Below are 16,456 nucleotides of genomic sequence, written 5' to 3' on the forward strand. Positions count from 1 at the left end.
TACCCACGTTCTGTGTCAGGTTTCTTTGAAGAGATTCTTCTGCCCCCCCAATAAAGTTCCTATTCCATTTGCTTTTCTCTATTACTATTATTTGTGTTGTAGTAGTGTTTTCCTCTTCCTCAATCAAGTTCCTTTGTAATTTGTTACTCTGATGCTACATATGTAGTTCCTGCTCTCCAGTGCTTACAAAATGTTACAAAGAATGTGCCACACATTGGGCAGCACTGGGAGGAGGAGAGACTAATAGTAGTGGTGACAAGCACGCCACCAAGATAGGTGTGCTAAGTATGTTAGAAATTTGATAATTCCAAATAATATGACAGGCTGCTCTTTTTCCATATAAATGGCTGCTGGACCTGAAGATTAGGCAGAACTTGTGTCTCTCAGGAAATCCTTTCTTGTCTGTTCTACCCAGTTGCTCTTCACTGTCAGTAGTTACAATACTACTGTTGTGTGCTATACAATGCAAACATTGTTTTCACCCTGGAATTGGTATGTATTCCAGTTGTATCTCATAGTCCTGACACTTTAGAATTTAAAGAAATGGTTGCTCTCACCTGTTGGCTTCAGTTTTTTTCAATATTTAACTGTCGTCTTATTTTGCTTGCTAGCCATTCTCATGCTAGGCTGGTCCAGTGATCCTGATGGTCACTTTTGGTTGTTCTTTTCAATGCTACTGTGTATATCCCATGTTGGAGAATTTGCAAAAATAGATTATACCCTGTGGTCTTAAATTAACTTTGGTTCTTGTACTTCTGTTTCATAGTTTATTACTATGAGTTTTGGTTTTTAATGCAATCTGTTGATAATTTTACTGCATTACTATAGTGCATCATATCTTTTGAGGACAAGTAAACTAACTGAGCACACCTACTTTCTTTTTACTTGCCCTAACACTTTGTTAGGGAGAAATGTGTTGTGTGTATTTGTTGGTAATGTGTTGCTATCTGGGCTATAATCCAATATCAAATTGTATTTCTGTAAATGCAGTGATTTCATATCCTTGAAAGAGGTATACTTAATCTTCTAAATTGAGACAAAGACTTCCTATTTGTTTTAGTCAAGGCTTTTAATCTATAAACACTTATTCACTAGGGCATTAAACTCTCAGCACTTGGCCCTTGAAAATTTCTGTTATTAAAGTCTATGTTTTAGACCTGAATGGGCTTGTGGTAAAATCTACAGATGAAAAACATCTTTTATACTGCTTGCATGGCTTTCAGAACATTTTGTATTCCATCCCTGGAAACTCTGATGGTTCTGTGTAAAATATTTTGGCACCAGTGGTGTGGTGAGAATTTTTAAATCATCCTGTCTTCCAGCATGTCCATTCTTTATTAGATTCTTTTTCATTCCAACTGTCTTATTAAAAAATGACTTGATCTAAAAGACTGTAAATTTCTTTGGACAGCCACCCAGTTTTCTTTGTTGGTAAAAAGCTTATTGGTACCTGTGATGCTGAATTCACAGACAATATCTTATCATAATAGAGACTTCTGAATTAATTTCCAATGTTGTCATCATGCAGCAAAACAGCATGTTTATTCCTGAAGTTTCTCAAGTTGTTCTTAAATTTTTGTAAGATGGATTTTACTTTTCTCTTGAAAAGAGCTCAATTCCTCTGCTGTACTTTATCCTGTTTAAAAATGTATTTTTTTTTATTAAACATTTTTTAGGGCTTTTTATTGCTATTTTTAGTATGTGACATTCTTTTTTCATATGTCTTTGCAGAGGCTCCTGTATCGGTAAGCTAGCACACCATGCACAAGGAATTCCTTTGAACATTTGATGTAGTAATATTTTTATCGATCACTTCTGTATGGAACATATGCTAAAAGGAAGTCTGAAAAATCTATGTAATCAAAACAATTTATTTTGGAACTTGTCTCTTGAGGAGGTATTTGCCAGAATCTGGCTGCACCATTAGAGAGCAGCTTCACTGTGTTGTTCAAGTTGGCAGATGAAAATGTTCTCTTTTGATATTTTCATTTAGTTCCTTTGAAGCCATGTAGTTTCTCAGATTACCATCTGGTTTTTTGATTGTAACCACTGAATGAACCCAAAAGGTTCTTCTACTTAACATATGATGCCATTTTCTGTTGTTTGGTTCAAAAACTGTTCGGTCCAGCCTTTAATGGCAATACTTTCTTTACAACATGAATCACAGATCTCGCATTTTCTTGTAGTTGTGCAGAGTGTACTGTGAACAAATGTCAAACCTTGTCAGATACAGACTGTGGCCTCAGTGTTGCACAGTGGTGCTTTGGCAACTTGCACATTTGAAATATTAGATAGTCCCATTTATTTTAAATAGCTTAAATGTAGTAATAGTTTATTTTTTAAATTAAATTTTAAATATTCCCATGCTTTCCAATCCAGAGAGCTGACTGTTTTTTCCCAAGCAGTCAGTTTTTCATATGTTCCTCACGATTGAATTTTCAATCTGTGTAACAGCTTAATCTTGTGATTGAGGTCACTGGAGTCTGTGCTCAACAACTCAGGGCATTACATCCCAAGTGTGCAATTTTATTGATTTCGGTAATATCATGTTAAGCTTTCAATCTGAACAAGCCTTTGTTTGCTTTAAGCTATATTACTCCATAATAATGATATATTTAAACTGGCTCCAGTTTAGATTTTATTTCACTGGAGCCTTTTGTTTCAGCTGCAACACCCATGTTGTGTTATGTTTATGACAGTGCTTTTATGGTTAATTTAACTTTTATTACAAACACCGTAACAAAGCGTGGGGTTGCCTGTGAGCAGTCTGTTTCTCTGTTTGACCCAACACCTGTCTTTCGTTCAGCTTTCACCTTCTTACTTACCCAGGTTTTTGCATTTGTTTTCTTTATTTACAGCTTACCATGCGGTTATTACCTCTACAGAGAAATCTCTATGAGGTTTTGTTCCTTTGTCTGTGGGTAAATTGTAAATCTCATACCAACTTCTAAGTAGCATGGTGGGTTTTTTTGGTATCTTCCCATGTTAACCACAAATCTGGGAGTTTTTTAGATTGCACAAGTCAACCTCAGCTTTCATTTTGTGTCTAGAGACAGAACCAATGTAACTCATGGCTCTTGTTCTGTTTAGAGGTGCAAAATATATTGTTTTATGAGGTCTCTGTTCTTCTTTTGGTAGCATTCACTGTGGCAACTGTGGTTGCTCTCTGAGCTGTAAATTGGGAATTTTAGCCTCGTCTCTAGTATTGACAGTTTTGTGAAATACTTGCTCTTTAAAAAGCAGACCTTTTTCACTCTCTGTCTTTCCTTTTCAAGTCATTCAGCTGAGGAGTTGAACAAAGTAATTTCAGGTGGAGCTGGAAATAGAATCTGTCTCAGTGCACTGGAACGCTCTGCCTCCTTGGATGAGCGGGCTAAATCTGCTGGCTTAGATAGCTTGTTTATAATCACCCTTGTAAACACTGTAAACGGGTCTTGGTTCACAAACGCAGCCCAAGAATCCTAATTGTTAGTTTTCTATTGCTTCTAGTGCCTAACTCACTAGGGAAGTGTATATTCAGGTTCCTATTAGAGACAGGTTAAGATGAAGGACAGCATTTCAACTGAATGTCTTCCATAAAGCACTGCTTTAGGGTTGCTTGTGTTTTCTTCTTCTGTGTCTTTAAGGGAAAGAAAACAACCACAAACCAAACAAACCTTGGCTTTTAAATTAGGTTTTGTAGTCAGCTGTCACTGCAATTATGATACACACGAAAGCCCGTGTGTTATATTTTTTGTCATTAATCTCTCATTTTGTCCTGCAACTGCACAGTTACAAAATTTGGAAGATTGAGAGGTGTAAATACTGGCAACTTTGCTGGTATATGCTGGGCTCAGTTTCTTCTGCTGTAAACTGTCAATGTCAACCTATATCAGGAGAATATGAGCCCAGCAATTCAAAACTTATATTTCATCTGGTGCACAGCTAAAAAAAAAAGCAAAACAAAACAAGCGCTCTAGATCTTGTTTCTTTACTCACCACTGCAAAAGTCAGGCCCAGTTTGGCCTGTTTATCTGTTAAAAATATATTTTTGGACTTCACAGGTATTTTGATGCAAATGCAGTATACCTTCTGTAAATTTATTCAGTGTTTCACCTGGGAGTTTCATGTAGTATTGCATGTGAGGTGATGGGCACACTGTGAAGCTGGAGCAATGGGGAATGAGCTGTGGCCACACTTGAGTGTCTCCTTATTGCTCATTTGCTTGGACCTGGGATGACTCCAAGTGGATCTGGCTGCATGTCCCTGTACAAAGCTGCAGTATGTAATAGATGTCTCCAGAGTGAGTGGAAGCAGCCAACCTGCTTTTGCATCCTTGCTGACCCTAGAGGTGGAACAGATGCAGTTTGCTGTGTTGGGCAACGCATGAGCCACACTGCATTTGAACTGATTTGAAGTGTCTGCACCCCTGATGTTCTAATTCACAGCCTGGGTAAATTGTTCACAGGTGATCAGGAGTTACATGTGAGTTACTAACAATAGCTTGTTTAAGTACTCGCATTGCTCACATTTACTCACATAATCAATTTTATGTAAATGATGTATTGTAACTTGAGTCTGAATGGAGAAAACATTCTTGAAATTATATGAAACCCCAAGTTTCTTTGAATCTTTTTAAGTGACCAGGGCAGGAAGAATGTCTGTCTTGAAAAAATGATTTCATGGTTCCAGTATGACTCAAGATTCCTTACAGAAGAAACACCCTACTTCAGTGTTCCTGATGTCAGCAGAAGTGGTATGGTGTGAGCAATTAATGGAATGGGTAACACTATGCTGGTGGGTATTCCACACATTGCATCTTGCTGAAAGCTCCATATGGTTGTGAAGCATCCTTGTAAAAATCTAATGGTAAGCTGTGTCTGGCTAGAAGGGGGCTCTGCAGAATTTAAAAGGTCATTCAAGAGGAAAAGTCTTTAAAACAAACAAACAAAACTATCCCCAAACCTTTGCTGCTGAGCATAGAAACCCTGGAGAGTCTCTGTTGTTACACAGGATTGTAGCTGAGATACAGTGCTGTGAAGCTTCAGGTCCGTATTCTTTACTCTGTTTTGTCATATGGAGTTTGGAGAAATGGCCATATGCTGTAGATACAAGAGTGAAAAACAGGGCTTTGAAAATGTTGTGGTTTAACCCCAGCTGGCAACCAAGCACCATGCAGCTGCTCACTTGCCTCCGTCACAGTGGGATGGGGAAGAGAATCAGAAGGGTAAAAGTGAGAAAACTCATGGGTTGAGATAAAGACAGTTTAATAGGTAAAGCAAAAGCTACGCACACAAGGAGAGCAAAACAAGGAGTTCATTCACTACTTCCCGCTGGCAGGCCATCTCCAGGAAATCAGGGCTCCATCAGACATAACAGTTACTTGGGAAGACAAACACCACCAATCCCAACGTCCCCCCTATCCTCCTTCTTCCCCCAGCTTTACATGCTGAGCATGACATCAGATGGTCTGGAATATCCCTTTGGTCAGTTGGGGTCAGCTGTCCCAGCTGGGTCCCCTCCCAACTTCTTGTGCCCCCCCAGCCTGCTCGCTGGTGGGGTGGGGTGAGAAGCAGAAAGGGCTTTGACTCTGTGTAAGCACTGCTCAGCAGTAACTAAAGCATCTCTGCATTATCAACACTGTTTCCAGCACAAATCCAAAACATAGCCTCATACTAGCTACTATGAAGAAAATTAACTCTATCCCAGCCAAAACCAGCAGAGAAAAGTAGGTGCAGCTTCAACTGGTGGGAACATGTAGGATCATCTTCTCACAGAATTAAGGAAATAGAGTCTTTTGAAAATGAGATGTTTAAAATGCTCCTGTTTGCTACTTACTTTTGGAATTTAACCATGTTGCTCTTGTTTTCAAGCTTGTCTTTGCAATCAAGAGTGTTATCACTGACATTGCAGAGGCTTGGACTTTTAAAAGATAGTTGAAAAACCTGGGAAGAAACTGAAGTGGGATCCCATAATGATAGGTGCTGATGGAGACAGTCTTTCTTACTACTGTTCAAATCTGTTCAGGTCTTGGAAAAAAAGGTCAAAATACAGCAATATGGCAGTAATTTGACTGCATTTAAACTCCTGTAGCTGCTACTGCAAGTGGGTCTGTATTAAAGGAATGACAACTGGAGGGGGAGTATCAAGGCAAGAAAACACGTCTTCACTCTTCCCAAATCTGAATGCATCTTCCCTTTTTACATGTGGCAGAGGTGCTACAATAAAGGGGAAGTTGTTGTAAAAAAAAGAAAACTCAAGGTAAGCCACTTTCTTCTCAGTTTGGCAGGAAATAAAAATCATTAGTCACCAGGCTGGTGCTAACTCCATGGCTTGTGTGACTGTTAACTAGTCTAGTGGAGAATTTACGCAAGGAAGAGGATAGGGATATGATTTTCTTTTTCCTGGCATTTTGTCTCATCATGTGGATCATCTTAAATATTGATATCCTCAGCAGTTAATATACTTTAATATTTAATATGGAAAATACTGTAATTCCAGGAGTGACACCATACAAGTGGAGTTCCACTGATCTGTAAGCAAGGTGATGACCACAACCCTAAATTTGCCTGTTCTAGAGGAGTACTTTTTTTTCAGCTCTTCCTTTTGATTTCTGTCTTAGAGCAACTCAAAGAAGTTAATCTTTGTTTTTGCATCTTCTACAATTTTTCTTTTGGTTGGCAGAATTATAAAGGAGTGGGGAGAGGATAATTTCAATTCTGATTTAGCACAGATGCCCTAAGTTATATATTTATTATTTATTTTTTTCCTCTAAAGAACCCTGTCACATTACAGAAAGTACTGGCCTGTTTTGGGAACTGTGACATGCGAATTCATGTACTAAGGTTATCTAAAGAGAAGATAATCTTATCCTCAGGACAGAGGCAGTTCCTCAAAAGGCAGTAGAGTTCAGTAGGAAAGTGAGTATTTTTTTTTTCGAGCTGGAGCTTTCTTTTCTTTTTCTCATGTGTTACAAGTTTTTGGCTCCTTCTGAAAAAATTCTACTGAAGACTTTCTCTTGAACTTGTGTTACCTTCTCTTTTGCCTTTTTGTCACTCACCCTGCTGCTATGCCTCTCTCTCTCTCTTCTATTAGAATTGATAGTAATAGAAAAACTGTGTTTGTCTAGACTGGGAGTGCAGAGATAACTGACGTGGTGGTGTTTGAGTTAACCCTGGAGATAAAAGTTCCCTTCAGAGTCAGGCGAAGCACCGCAAAGACAGATTTTATTAGATTAGGCACACCACCAGGCAGTATTACTCTTTGGTATGAGCCGTTCGGTCAACACTGTTGTTAATACTGTGCAGAATGTAATTGCTGGAGAGGGTCAAAGGCAACGTCGAAAACCTCTGCATCACTCAGTTGCGGGATGCGGATATACTGCTCACGTTTGCATCTGTTGGCAGCTGCATTTATATGTGGACTGAGCCTTGTCTTTTTGTGTGTGTGCTGTCATAGAGATGTAGATTTGTTGGTAGCCTCTTCATAGTAAGTGAAACATGCAGGTAATTTGTTAGTTCAGCTCTTAAAGCCATTATGTATATGATACATTGGCTTGTTATGTGGATATTGGGAACTTCAGAAAAACTGTTGTGTTTTTTAAATGTATATACATTGCATAGTTGACTGTTAGCAATTAAACTCTGCTTTTAACCAGCATAACTATTTAATGCCTTTTATTATCTCTCTTCTTTTCTCTTGCTCTTGGCAATAATCAAAGACCTGACAAATTATGTCTCTACTGATGATGCATCTGCTTTTTATTTTTTTCTCATCTGCTTGCTTTGCCACCGAGTTTACTGGTAGATATGAATCTGACTGCAGCACAGAATCATTAGCTGTCTGAATTTTCAGTACAAGGAGTTTTTGACTCAGCTTATTATATCACTATTTTTGTGCAGTACAGTTTCTTCCAATGGCTATATAAGGATAGTGTGTACTTAAATGCTGTTTTACTTGCTTTGATACAGAATTTCTTTTTTTCCTTTCTTTTTCTCTAAAGCATTATTACTGTTGGTAGCAGGATTTCCAAAAATAATAATTTAAAAAAATCCCACAAAATTCTCAACAATTCTTTCCCATTTGAAACATATATAATGCACGTATTTACAAATAGTTTTGAATATGAATATGTAAGAATATTTTCTGCCAGTGGACTGCAAAAATTGTTGTAATTTCTTAGCAGGGGGATCAGTTTCACTGACACCTCCATGTAATGATTCTCTTGCAGGAACATGTACATCTGGCAGTAGAATGAGATCCTATTAAGTATTTGCAAATAATGCAGCAAATTTTCCTGTATTGTCTTAACTGAGGTTTCTTTATATTGTACTGAAAGTATTGTAATTATAGTTATAAGAAATAAAGAGCTAGGCTGTGATCTCCTGTGGTAAGTATAAAGGGAATAAAAAAGTTGTTCCCTCACAGCATGCCAGTCCTTTGTAGCAAATGGGGTAGGAGTTATTTGGAAAGAAAAAGACACCTTATACACATCATAATACTGGGTTTAAATACATTATGTATGGGAGTGCTTAGGGACTGACTGCAAAGTTACATAGGTGACCTTAATTTGGGAACTGCATATCTTTTGAGGGATTGACTTTTTTGCATTAATAGAATTCTTTTTGATTTTTTTTTCCCAAGTGTGAAACAATTCTAGATAAAACTCACCATTTAATTCTGTCATGTTAAAGGAACTGATACCTTTCATTTGTAATCCTGTAGGGTACTAATTCTTATTATTGCAATTTAAAAAAATAAAGTATTTCCTCTTTCCCCTCTTCTATTATTTTTATGTATATATTTTCAGATATGATTCTGGACCAGCAGGTGGGTTCTGGGCAGCTCAGTGAGGATGTTCGTCACAGAGTGCATGAGGCATTACTGAAACAGCATCACCATCAGAACCAGAAGAAGCTGAGCAACAGGATCCCAATTGTGAGATCCTTTGCTGATATTGGAAAGAAGCAGTCTGAGCCCCATTCCATGGATAAAAATGGTAATGCGTTGCTTTATTTTGCATTTTGAGTTTTCAATAACATCTGCCTGTTCAGTACTGCATATGCTTTGTACCCCACAGCTTGAACTCAGTGTGATTCTGCTCTGAAAAGCTACTGTGTAAAAGTGGTACCTTTTACATGAGAGTGGTTCCTCTTATGCATTCAGTAACACACCTGTTTAAATTTGAAATTCAGGTATGCTGCACAATTCAGGGCTGTGCAGAGCTATTCAAGGGAACTAGCTCAGGTGTTGGAAGCACGCTAGCTGTGTTAGCGTGCCATTCTGTCCTGGGTAATTGCCATGGCACATTATCCCTGGTGCAGCACAGCGCGAGAACACTTGTCCTTTAGGCACTCTGTGCGATCCTTTGGACGGAGCTTGAACGTCTTCGCACAGTGTTGCTCTGAACTGCGGACATGCTCCATTAGTGCCAGAAATGTGATACGTCTATTTTTGACTTCTGTTGACTACCCAGGGCTTATTTAGTTCGAATGTCATGGATTGTTGGAATAGTTTCTAGGTCTATGACAGTGTATGCATTAGCTATTGTTCAGCTGGTGCTTCAGATTTCATAGTTGAGTTTGAGGGGTTGGAAAATGAGAAAAACATTTTCAAGATGACACTGTTGGAGAGATACTGCAAGAACTGTACCTTGTTTTTTCACAAAATCACTTTTTGGAAAATCATGTTCATGAAAATGAGAGAGCACGTTTGCAGAGCAGTTCTACAGTAAAATATTGGCTTAACTTTTTTCTTTTTTGCTTTTACAGAAGCCTTTGTAAGTTGTGCTGTTGTTATAGGTTAATCATAATGAAAGATATTTCTTGTTGCCCCTTCCTTATTTACATAAACACAGGCCTGTGTTATGAAACTTGCAGCCAAATTTTGCAAATATTTACAATTAATTCACTAGAATTATACATTGCAGAGTTACTGAGCCTCTGTATCCCATATCATCACGATACCCACAACGTTTTTGTCCTAACACCATTGGACTATAGTGGCTCTTATTCCAGAAATCACCTTAGGTTTAGTGAAATCTTAGTCCCTTCTGCTGTCTCTCTGGTTCAGGGCCCTACCGAGCTCCCCTGGGAAGCTCCCTGAGAGGTGGGGAGTGAAGAAACAGCCATAGCACAGGGAAGGCGCAGGGTGCAAGAGGCACGTGCGTGCTGGGAGGCATAGAGCAGAGGGGGAAAGAGTAGTAGAGCAGCTGATCTGGAAAGATGGGGCTGTTGGTATAAAGATTAACTTTGGTTTCAAAGAAGGACCTTTTGTTTCACTGTTTGCTGTATAGTTTTAATAGGTAGTTCTAAATCTAGCCACTTCACTGGGTAAGACTCTCAGACCTACAAGGCAACATATGATTTCATCTGAAAAGGATATTAAATAGAAACATATTAATTATGCCAAAATATCATTTTAAGAGTAAGGAAAAATAATATTTATTAAGATGTGTGTGATTATGCATATGGATGCACAAGAGTAGAAGTAAGTAGGATGATTGTCCATCCTTTTTAAGGCAACGTTCCTGTTGATTTGTGCAACTCTTGCTGATGACTTCAAACAAATATTAAGGATACACTTAAGAAAGTTAATGCTATAATGTTTCTATTCCTCAGTTTCCACAGGACGCAAGATGGCAGCTTGCATTCTGTAAGCTTTTTGCTCTAGATCTTACGTAACAAATAAGCAGTAGGTGTCCTTAAAAAGACCCCTCAGGGCAAGCTGTGAAAGTGTCATAAGCTCAATTTCAGTAACTTTCTGTGTTTGTTAGTAGAACTGATGCAGTAATTCACTCCAGAAATGTCTCACTTTTGCCTAAGTTTCTCTATCTAATTCCCCCCCCCAAATAGATTCTGATCAGCACAGCATCTAAGTCCATATTAAACACACTAATTTTATATACTCAGTGGTTAAGTGATTCTGTAAGTAGGGAGACACATTCTTACAGGTTTTCATTTGTCTGTGCTTATTTTGCAAGATGAAAAACTACTGAATTCCAGTTCACATGCGTATGTAGACATGCCTTGGAGCACTCTAAACCCTGGTTAAAAAAACCACTTAGTCACTTTCACTATGTTAATTTAAATTAAGCTAAATGCACCATAAACAATACAAATCTAAATAATTTCAGGACCATTTATACAAAAGTAAATCAGCTTTTTATCTAAATTACAGTGAAGAGTTCCAAACTCAATCTTTTTGGACACAGATGTCTTTTAATCAGTTTGAAGCATTGCTCTTCTCCTTGCATCCTTTAAGTGCTAATGCACATTTGGCAGTCTCCTGCATTGACCTCTTCAAATAGATGATGGCCCTGTGATAAAGCAAAGAGGTATTCGTTTATTCTAAGTTTCTCTCTTACCATCCATTACCCTGTTACATTAAAAAGTCTGAATCTTATTTTATTGCCTGAACTGTACTAAAATTACTATTAGCTTTAGAAGAGGAAAAATTAGTCTGAAGTTTTTGGTTTTAAAAGGAATCACAATTTTTTCCCTTTTCAAGACAACAGCAAATAAGCAGCTCATGGGCTTGAGTGGCAACTATGGCATCAATACTCCAGGATTAAAGGAATGGGGAAAGAGATGATTCTGGAGAGCTGCCTAATTTCAGGCACACTGACTGCTACCTCTTCTGGCATACTCTTAGTTATTTCTCTACCCTGGGTAAATTGGCATAGTACATGGTGTGTAAATTGTGCAGGAATCTACACTGAAATGCTCAGCTTTCAGGAACTCTGCTGTCCTTAGAAGCTTGACCAGGTGTAGCAGTGAGGTTTCTGATCATTTTCTTCTGCCGTTGCCTTATGACCCAAATGCTAGGGTTCAGCTACAGTGTTATGCTCAGTGCAGCTATATATTTCTTTTTCAATTGCCATGGAGCGTCTGTACAAGCTTCTCATAACAATACAAAAATGAGTTGTTAAAAAATAACTGGATCAGGTTAGAAAGAAAAATCAGCTGAATATGTGTAAAAGAAAGTAAAATTAAGGGATGTAAATACCTTATATTATTGTCAAGAATGTGCTGCGAGACACATCTTTATTTCCCGAGGACAAACTAGTAAAATGCAATCAAGACATCATTTTAGTCTGCTTATTCTCATTTGTGCACAAACATTGTGTAGAATGTATAAACATAAAATGTTCTGTATATTGCCAACAGTAGCAATATTGTTCTCTCTTTTTAATACAAAAAAACGCATTAAAATAGTAAAATATTTTGTTATCGCTTTTACTTTCTGGATGAGAAGCTTAATTCCTAGAAAACTGCAGGGAGAAAACCAGATCATGTCAGGTACTACTGATGAGCTTACAGCTCAGTTCACCCCTATCAGAGATCAGTTTTCAGAAACTGCAAGTGCCAGAGCTTTAGAAGGGCCACTTATTTGCCCCTGTTGAAATGAGGCAGGGGAACTTGGACACTTCTTCTGCACAAAAGGAAATTCTTAGTTTGTTAAATTTGGTTTTAGTGTAGATAGTTTAACTGATAACAATTCTCAGCAGTCTGTAGTTTAAAGTAAAATAGGTGGTTCAGAGCCGTAAGTCCTTGCCATCTGGGTTGTGTGGTACAGCTGAGGTTGCAAACCCCCTTCTTTGTCCAAGTTCTTGACTATGCTAGCTTATTAATGTATCAATTTCCAGATATTCAGGAGCAAAGTCTGAAAATGAAGACAAAAACTTAAATTCAATACATGGCTGTGCTGCTGACAGACCACTGTGATATCTTTGCTGGAAGATAGTTGTACATATGTTCTCCCTCCATTTTTTCTTTGTTTAAGAGTCCGTCAGACCATCTAATTAATTTGCTTTGTATTTAGTAGTATTATCTTTTGTTTACAATGGCTTTTCTTCACATCCTCTGCAGGGCTAAGATGTCAGGGTGCTATGGATTTACCATGCATTTTTTATGCTGCCATGCTGTGTTTAACTTTCACTTTTCATTAAGCATCAAAACTGTGAGAATTAAAAGCCTGCTTTTGATGTTCCAATAAAAACCGACAGTCAAATTTGGCATAAGAGCAGGAAAAATGATTTTTTTTTTAAAATCTAATTTGACACCAAATACCCAAAGTAGAGGGCAGCAAGTAATTATAGTATAAATACTGTAAAAGGCAGGTAAAAATATGAATCTTTGTCATTAGTAAATCATCTTTAGAAAGTTTGGTTTGTAAAGCAATTTAACTTATTTTTATTGAGATCAATAGGTTTTTCACTCTGACACCTGAGAGCTGTGCCTGTAAATTCCTATGACATGGTCTAAAAAGCTAATGACAGTTGCAAATATATAATACCTTTCTATTGTTAGAGGAATGCTGAAATAATTACATAAGCCTCTCCCCTTTTATAAAGGGTTCTGCAATTCAGAATTTAAGCATGTGTGGCATGGAAAAGTAGCTGTTCTGTTGAAAATGTAGTTCAGAAAAGAAGTTTTCATCATGTAAACATTTTAAGTGTTTTCGACTGGCTGTTTCACTTTTAATCTAGGCTTCAGAGTATGAGCATGTGCACGTGTGTGTATATATATATATAGGTAATGAGATCTAATAGGCCTTTTCCTGATAAAAGTTGAAGAGGAAGGAAGTAGGGGAGCATGGCTGGTTGAGTGACTTGTAAATTGTATTTCATGCACCTTCCTGAAGTGTTCTTTATCCATAATAACATGATCTTGTGCCTGTTTTCTGTGCCATACGTATGCCATTTATAACCGCTTCTTCTCCCTTGATGTCAGAGCAGACATGTTTTTAGTGTAAAAATTGCGTTATGCTATACATCATGTCTGATTTTGAGAAATTCTGAAATTCCAAGGAGAAGTTTATCAATATGCCAAAGAGCTTGAAGAAAAGCAATGGAATATTAAATTGGGGATCTTCAGAGTTAACAGTTCATTTTGACATGTTCTTTTTCAAGCCTTTTTCCAGTTATTTCAGTTAGTATGATGGGCTGGTTTGGACTTCTTGATTGTTTTATGCTAGTATGAGCACACATGGAGGGGTTTAAGACTATGCTTGGGTGTCTAATTTAGGACAGTATGCTTTAGTATCCCAGTAAGTCTAAATTACCAGTTATGTGATGTTGTTCGTTACTTTCCTCATTTTCCCAATCTCTCCTAAACATCAGTTCAAGCATTTATGCCATAAATCAGAGCTAGCTTACAGCATGTGAAACTCTGACGTCAATGCTATGACGTGGAGAGAGACTGACATTACTTGGAGCCATACGAAAAGGGTAGGGAGGCATTCCTAGGTACATGACCATGTTCCTTCATTTTGGGAATAAGTCACAGTGAATGCCATATATATACACCCAAGTTTTCTGGCAGTATTGGATCTGGATCAGGTGGATTGCTCCAGCTTTCCTTGAAGAGAAGGCAAACTCAAAGATAGTTAATTCTAGCTTAGATTAGCTAATGCTGTATTTCTTGTTTTATGTTCTTCTCAAATGTATATATTTTAATCAACTTGTATTATCCCCAGGTTTTTATATTACTGAAATATAACTTGTATTTATGAACATTTTCATCTGATATTTATTCTTTCTTTCTCCACACTTCCTTGTACCCATGATAAAATGTGTAATCTATATGTATAAAACTGTATCATTCATCTTTGTATTTCTTTATTTTGCTCTGTCTTTGTTGTGTCTGTCTCTAACAGGCTCATCTCATCTCTGTATCTTCCTCATCTCCTATCCTTTGGGTTCTGTAAACTCCCTGAAGGTTCAGAGGTAGTATAAATACCTATTCTTGCTTGGGCTTCAGATCATTTCAAATGTACACCCATGTCTTCATCTCAGTTTCTTGACAGCATGCAACTTCTTGCTATAGTGATTAAAAAATATCTCAGGCCTTTGTCAGCAGCTGAGGCACACTTAAGAGAAGCTTGTATGGAATTATATTGTTTTTGGGGAAAAAAAGTGCTATTTCTTTATAAGTTCATTTTCTTACATCAATTTGTAAAACTGCATATCATAGCATTTTAGTTAAAACTGCATGACTTCATGTGAATTACGCTTGAGATTCAGGCGTAGCATTAGAAAAACAGGTAAAGTGACTTCTTCCTCATCCTCTTAAATTATGTATCATTAGTAAGCACCAAATCTGCTTGCAGTTACACAGGTACAATGGGCGCGACATGGCTCTCTACCGTTTGAAAATGTTATGCACCAAGAGGCCTAAAGGTGCATATACAATTCAGCCTGCAAAGATGGTATCACTGCTCTGTTATATTAGAATTTTACCATATACTTAGGAGAACTTACTGTTTTTCAGTCCTTGATTTTTGATCTGGACAGTGTGTCCATTTAGATTTGGAAAATTGGTGATTAGTTGCAGTGAAAAGTCTGAAGATTGTTATAGCTGGCTTGCAAATCAGATTTTTTTTTTTTCTGAATGAGAAGAAATCTATATGGTCTAGAAATATAAGCAAATTCTTTTCTGATTGAATTTCGTTTGATGTGTCAGTTGCATCCATTTGTTTCCATTAACTGTGATTTGTACCTGAATACATTGTTCTTGGTTTTTGTCATTGGCATTCTGGAGACCTCTTGGATTTTTGATTAATAAGTACCATACACATAGTTAAAGGTCTTGAGCGTTAAATTTTACAGAGTACGAGTATGTTGCATGTGACATTAATTTACTGGGATTAATTTTTTTTTTAATTTGGCAGGACTAATAGTCTCAAAATGCTGAGCTCTATCTTCAAATGCAAACTTCTATTAGTGTAACAAATACGGACCTTATTTTGATGGATTTTTATTTTTAAGTGGCTTGGCTTTGCATGACATAATATTTTTTGTGTGAATTCTTGCTCTATTCAAAGCTCTGGCAATTTCACATTATCTGAAAAAAACCACTATTTTTTTATGTACAACAATTTAAAATAAGATTTTTAAAAGTGTGCTGATACCGGTGTTTTAATACATAGATAAGCCTTAACACCCATTTTAGTATGGTTTTATCTCTTAGGTGTAAGTTCCTTTGTATGTAGGCTGGATATTTCAATGACAACACATTGTGCATTTGTTTGACTGATACTTTAAAAAATCTGAATGGCTTTGTGATGAATTCTCCAAGAATGTAGCTCTTCAGATGCTTAATGTAGATGGACTGCAGGATAAATCAAGGCTTTTAAACTTTAGATTTATAAAGACTCAAAGTAATACATTGCACTCTTAAAAAATAAAATGCTGTATTTACCCCATACAATGTGTAAATAAACATTTTGCTTGAGAGCGCTGAAACGGAACTGTCAAAGACAGGGTATGGAAGAGCTGAATAAATGGCAAGGCTGTTGCTGCTCTTATTCCCTCTTAATAGGCAGTTGATGGTTTATGCCTTCACCATTCCTACCAGCCTAAACCCCATATTGCCAACTCAAAGAGTAATAAACCATCGCAAGTGTTTTTTCTCAGACCAGATGTTTAAAGCCTGGCTAGGGTTTGGTGTTAGTTTTTGTTTGCTGTTAGTTTTTG

At 37.3% G+C, this 16,456-nt stretch overlaps 1 protein-coding gene across 8 annotated transcripts in view; it reads left to right on the forward strand.

Annotated features, from left to right (window-relative positions):
• Nucleotides 1-16,456, forward strand: part of SLC4A10 (solute carrier family 4 member 10) — a 165,383-nt gene that overhangs the window by 98,013 nt on the left and 50,914 nt on the right. For all 8 annotated transcript variants that reach the window (XM_069781241.1, XM_069781239.1, XM_069781237.1 and 5 more), the window contains one exon: nt 8,789-8,977. In XM_069781241.1, coding sequence (XP_069637342.1) covers nt 8,789-8,977 — 189 coding nt within the window. The remainder of the gene's footprint in view (nt 1-8,788; nt 8,978-16,456) is intronic.

Source organism: Haliaeetus albicilla, chromosome 4 (assembly GCF_947461875.1).
Source record: "Haliaeetus albicilla chromosome 4, bHalAlb1.1, whole genome shotgun sequence".
Taxonomy (NCBI): domain Eukaryota; kingdom Metazoa; phylum Chordata; class Aves; order Accipitriformes; family Accipitridae; genus Haliaeetus; species Haliaeetus albicilla.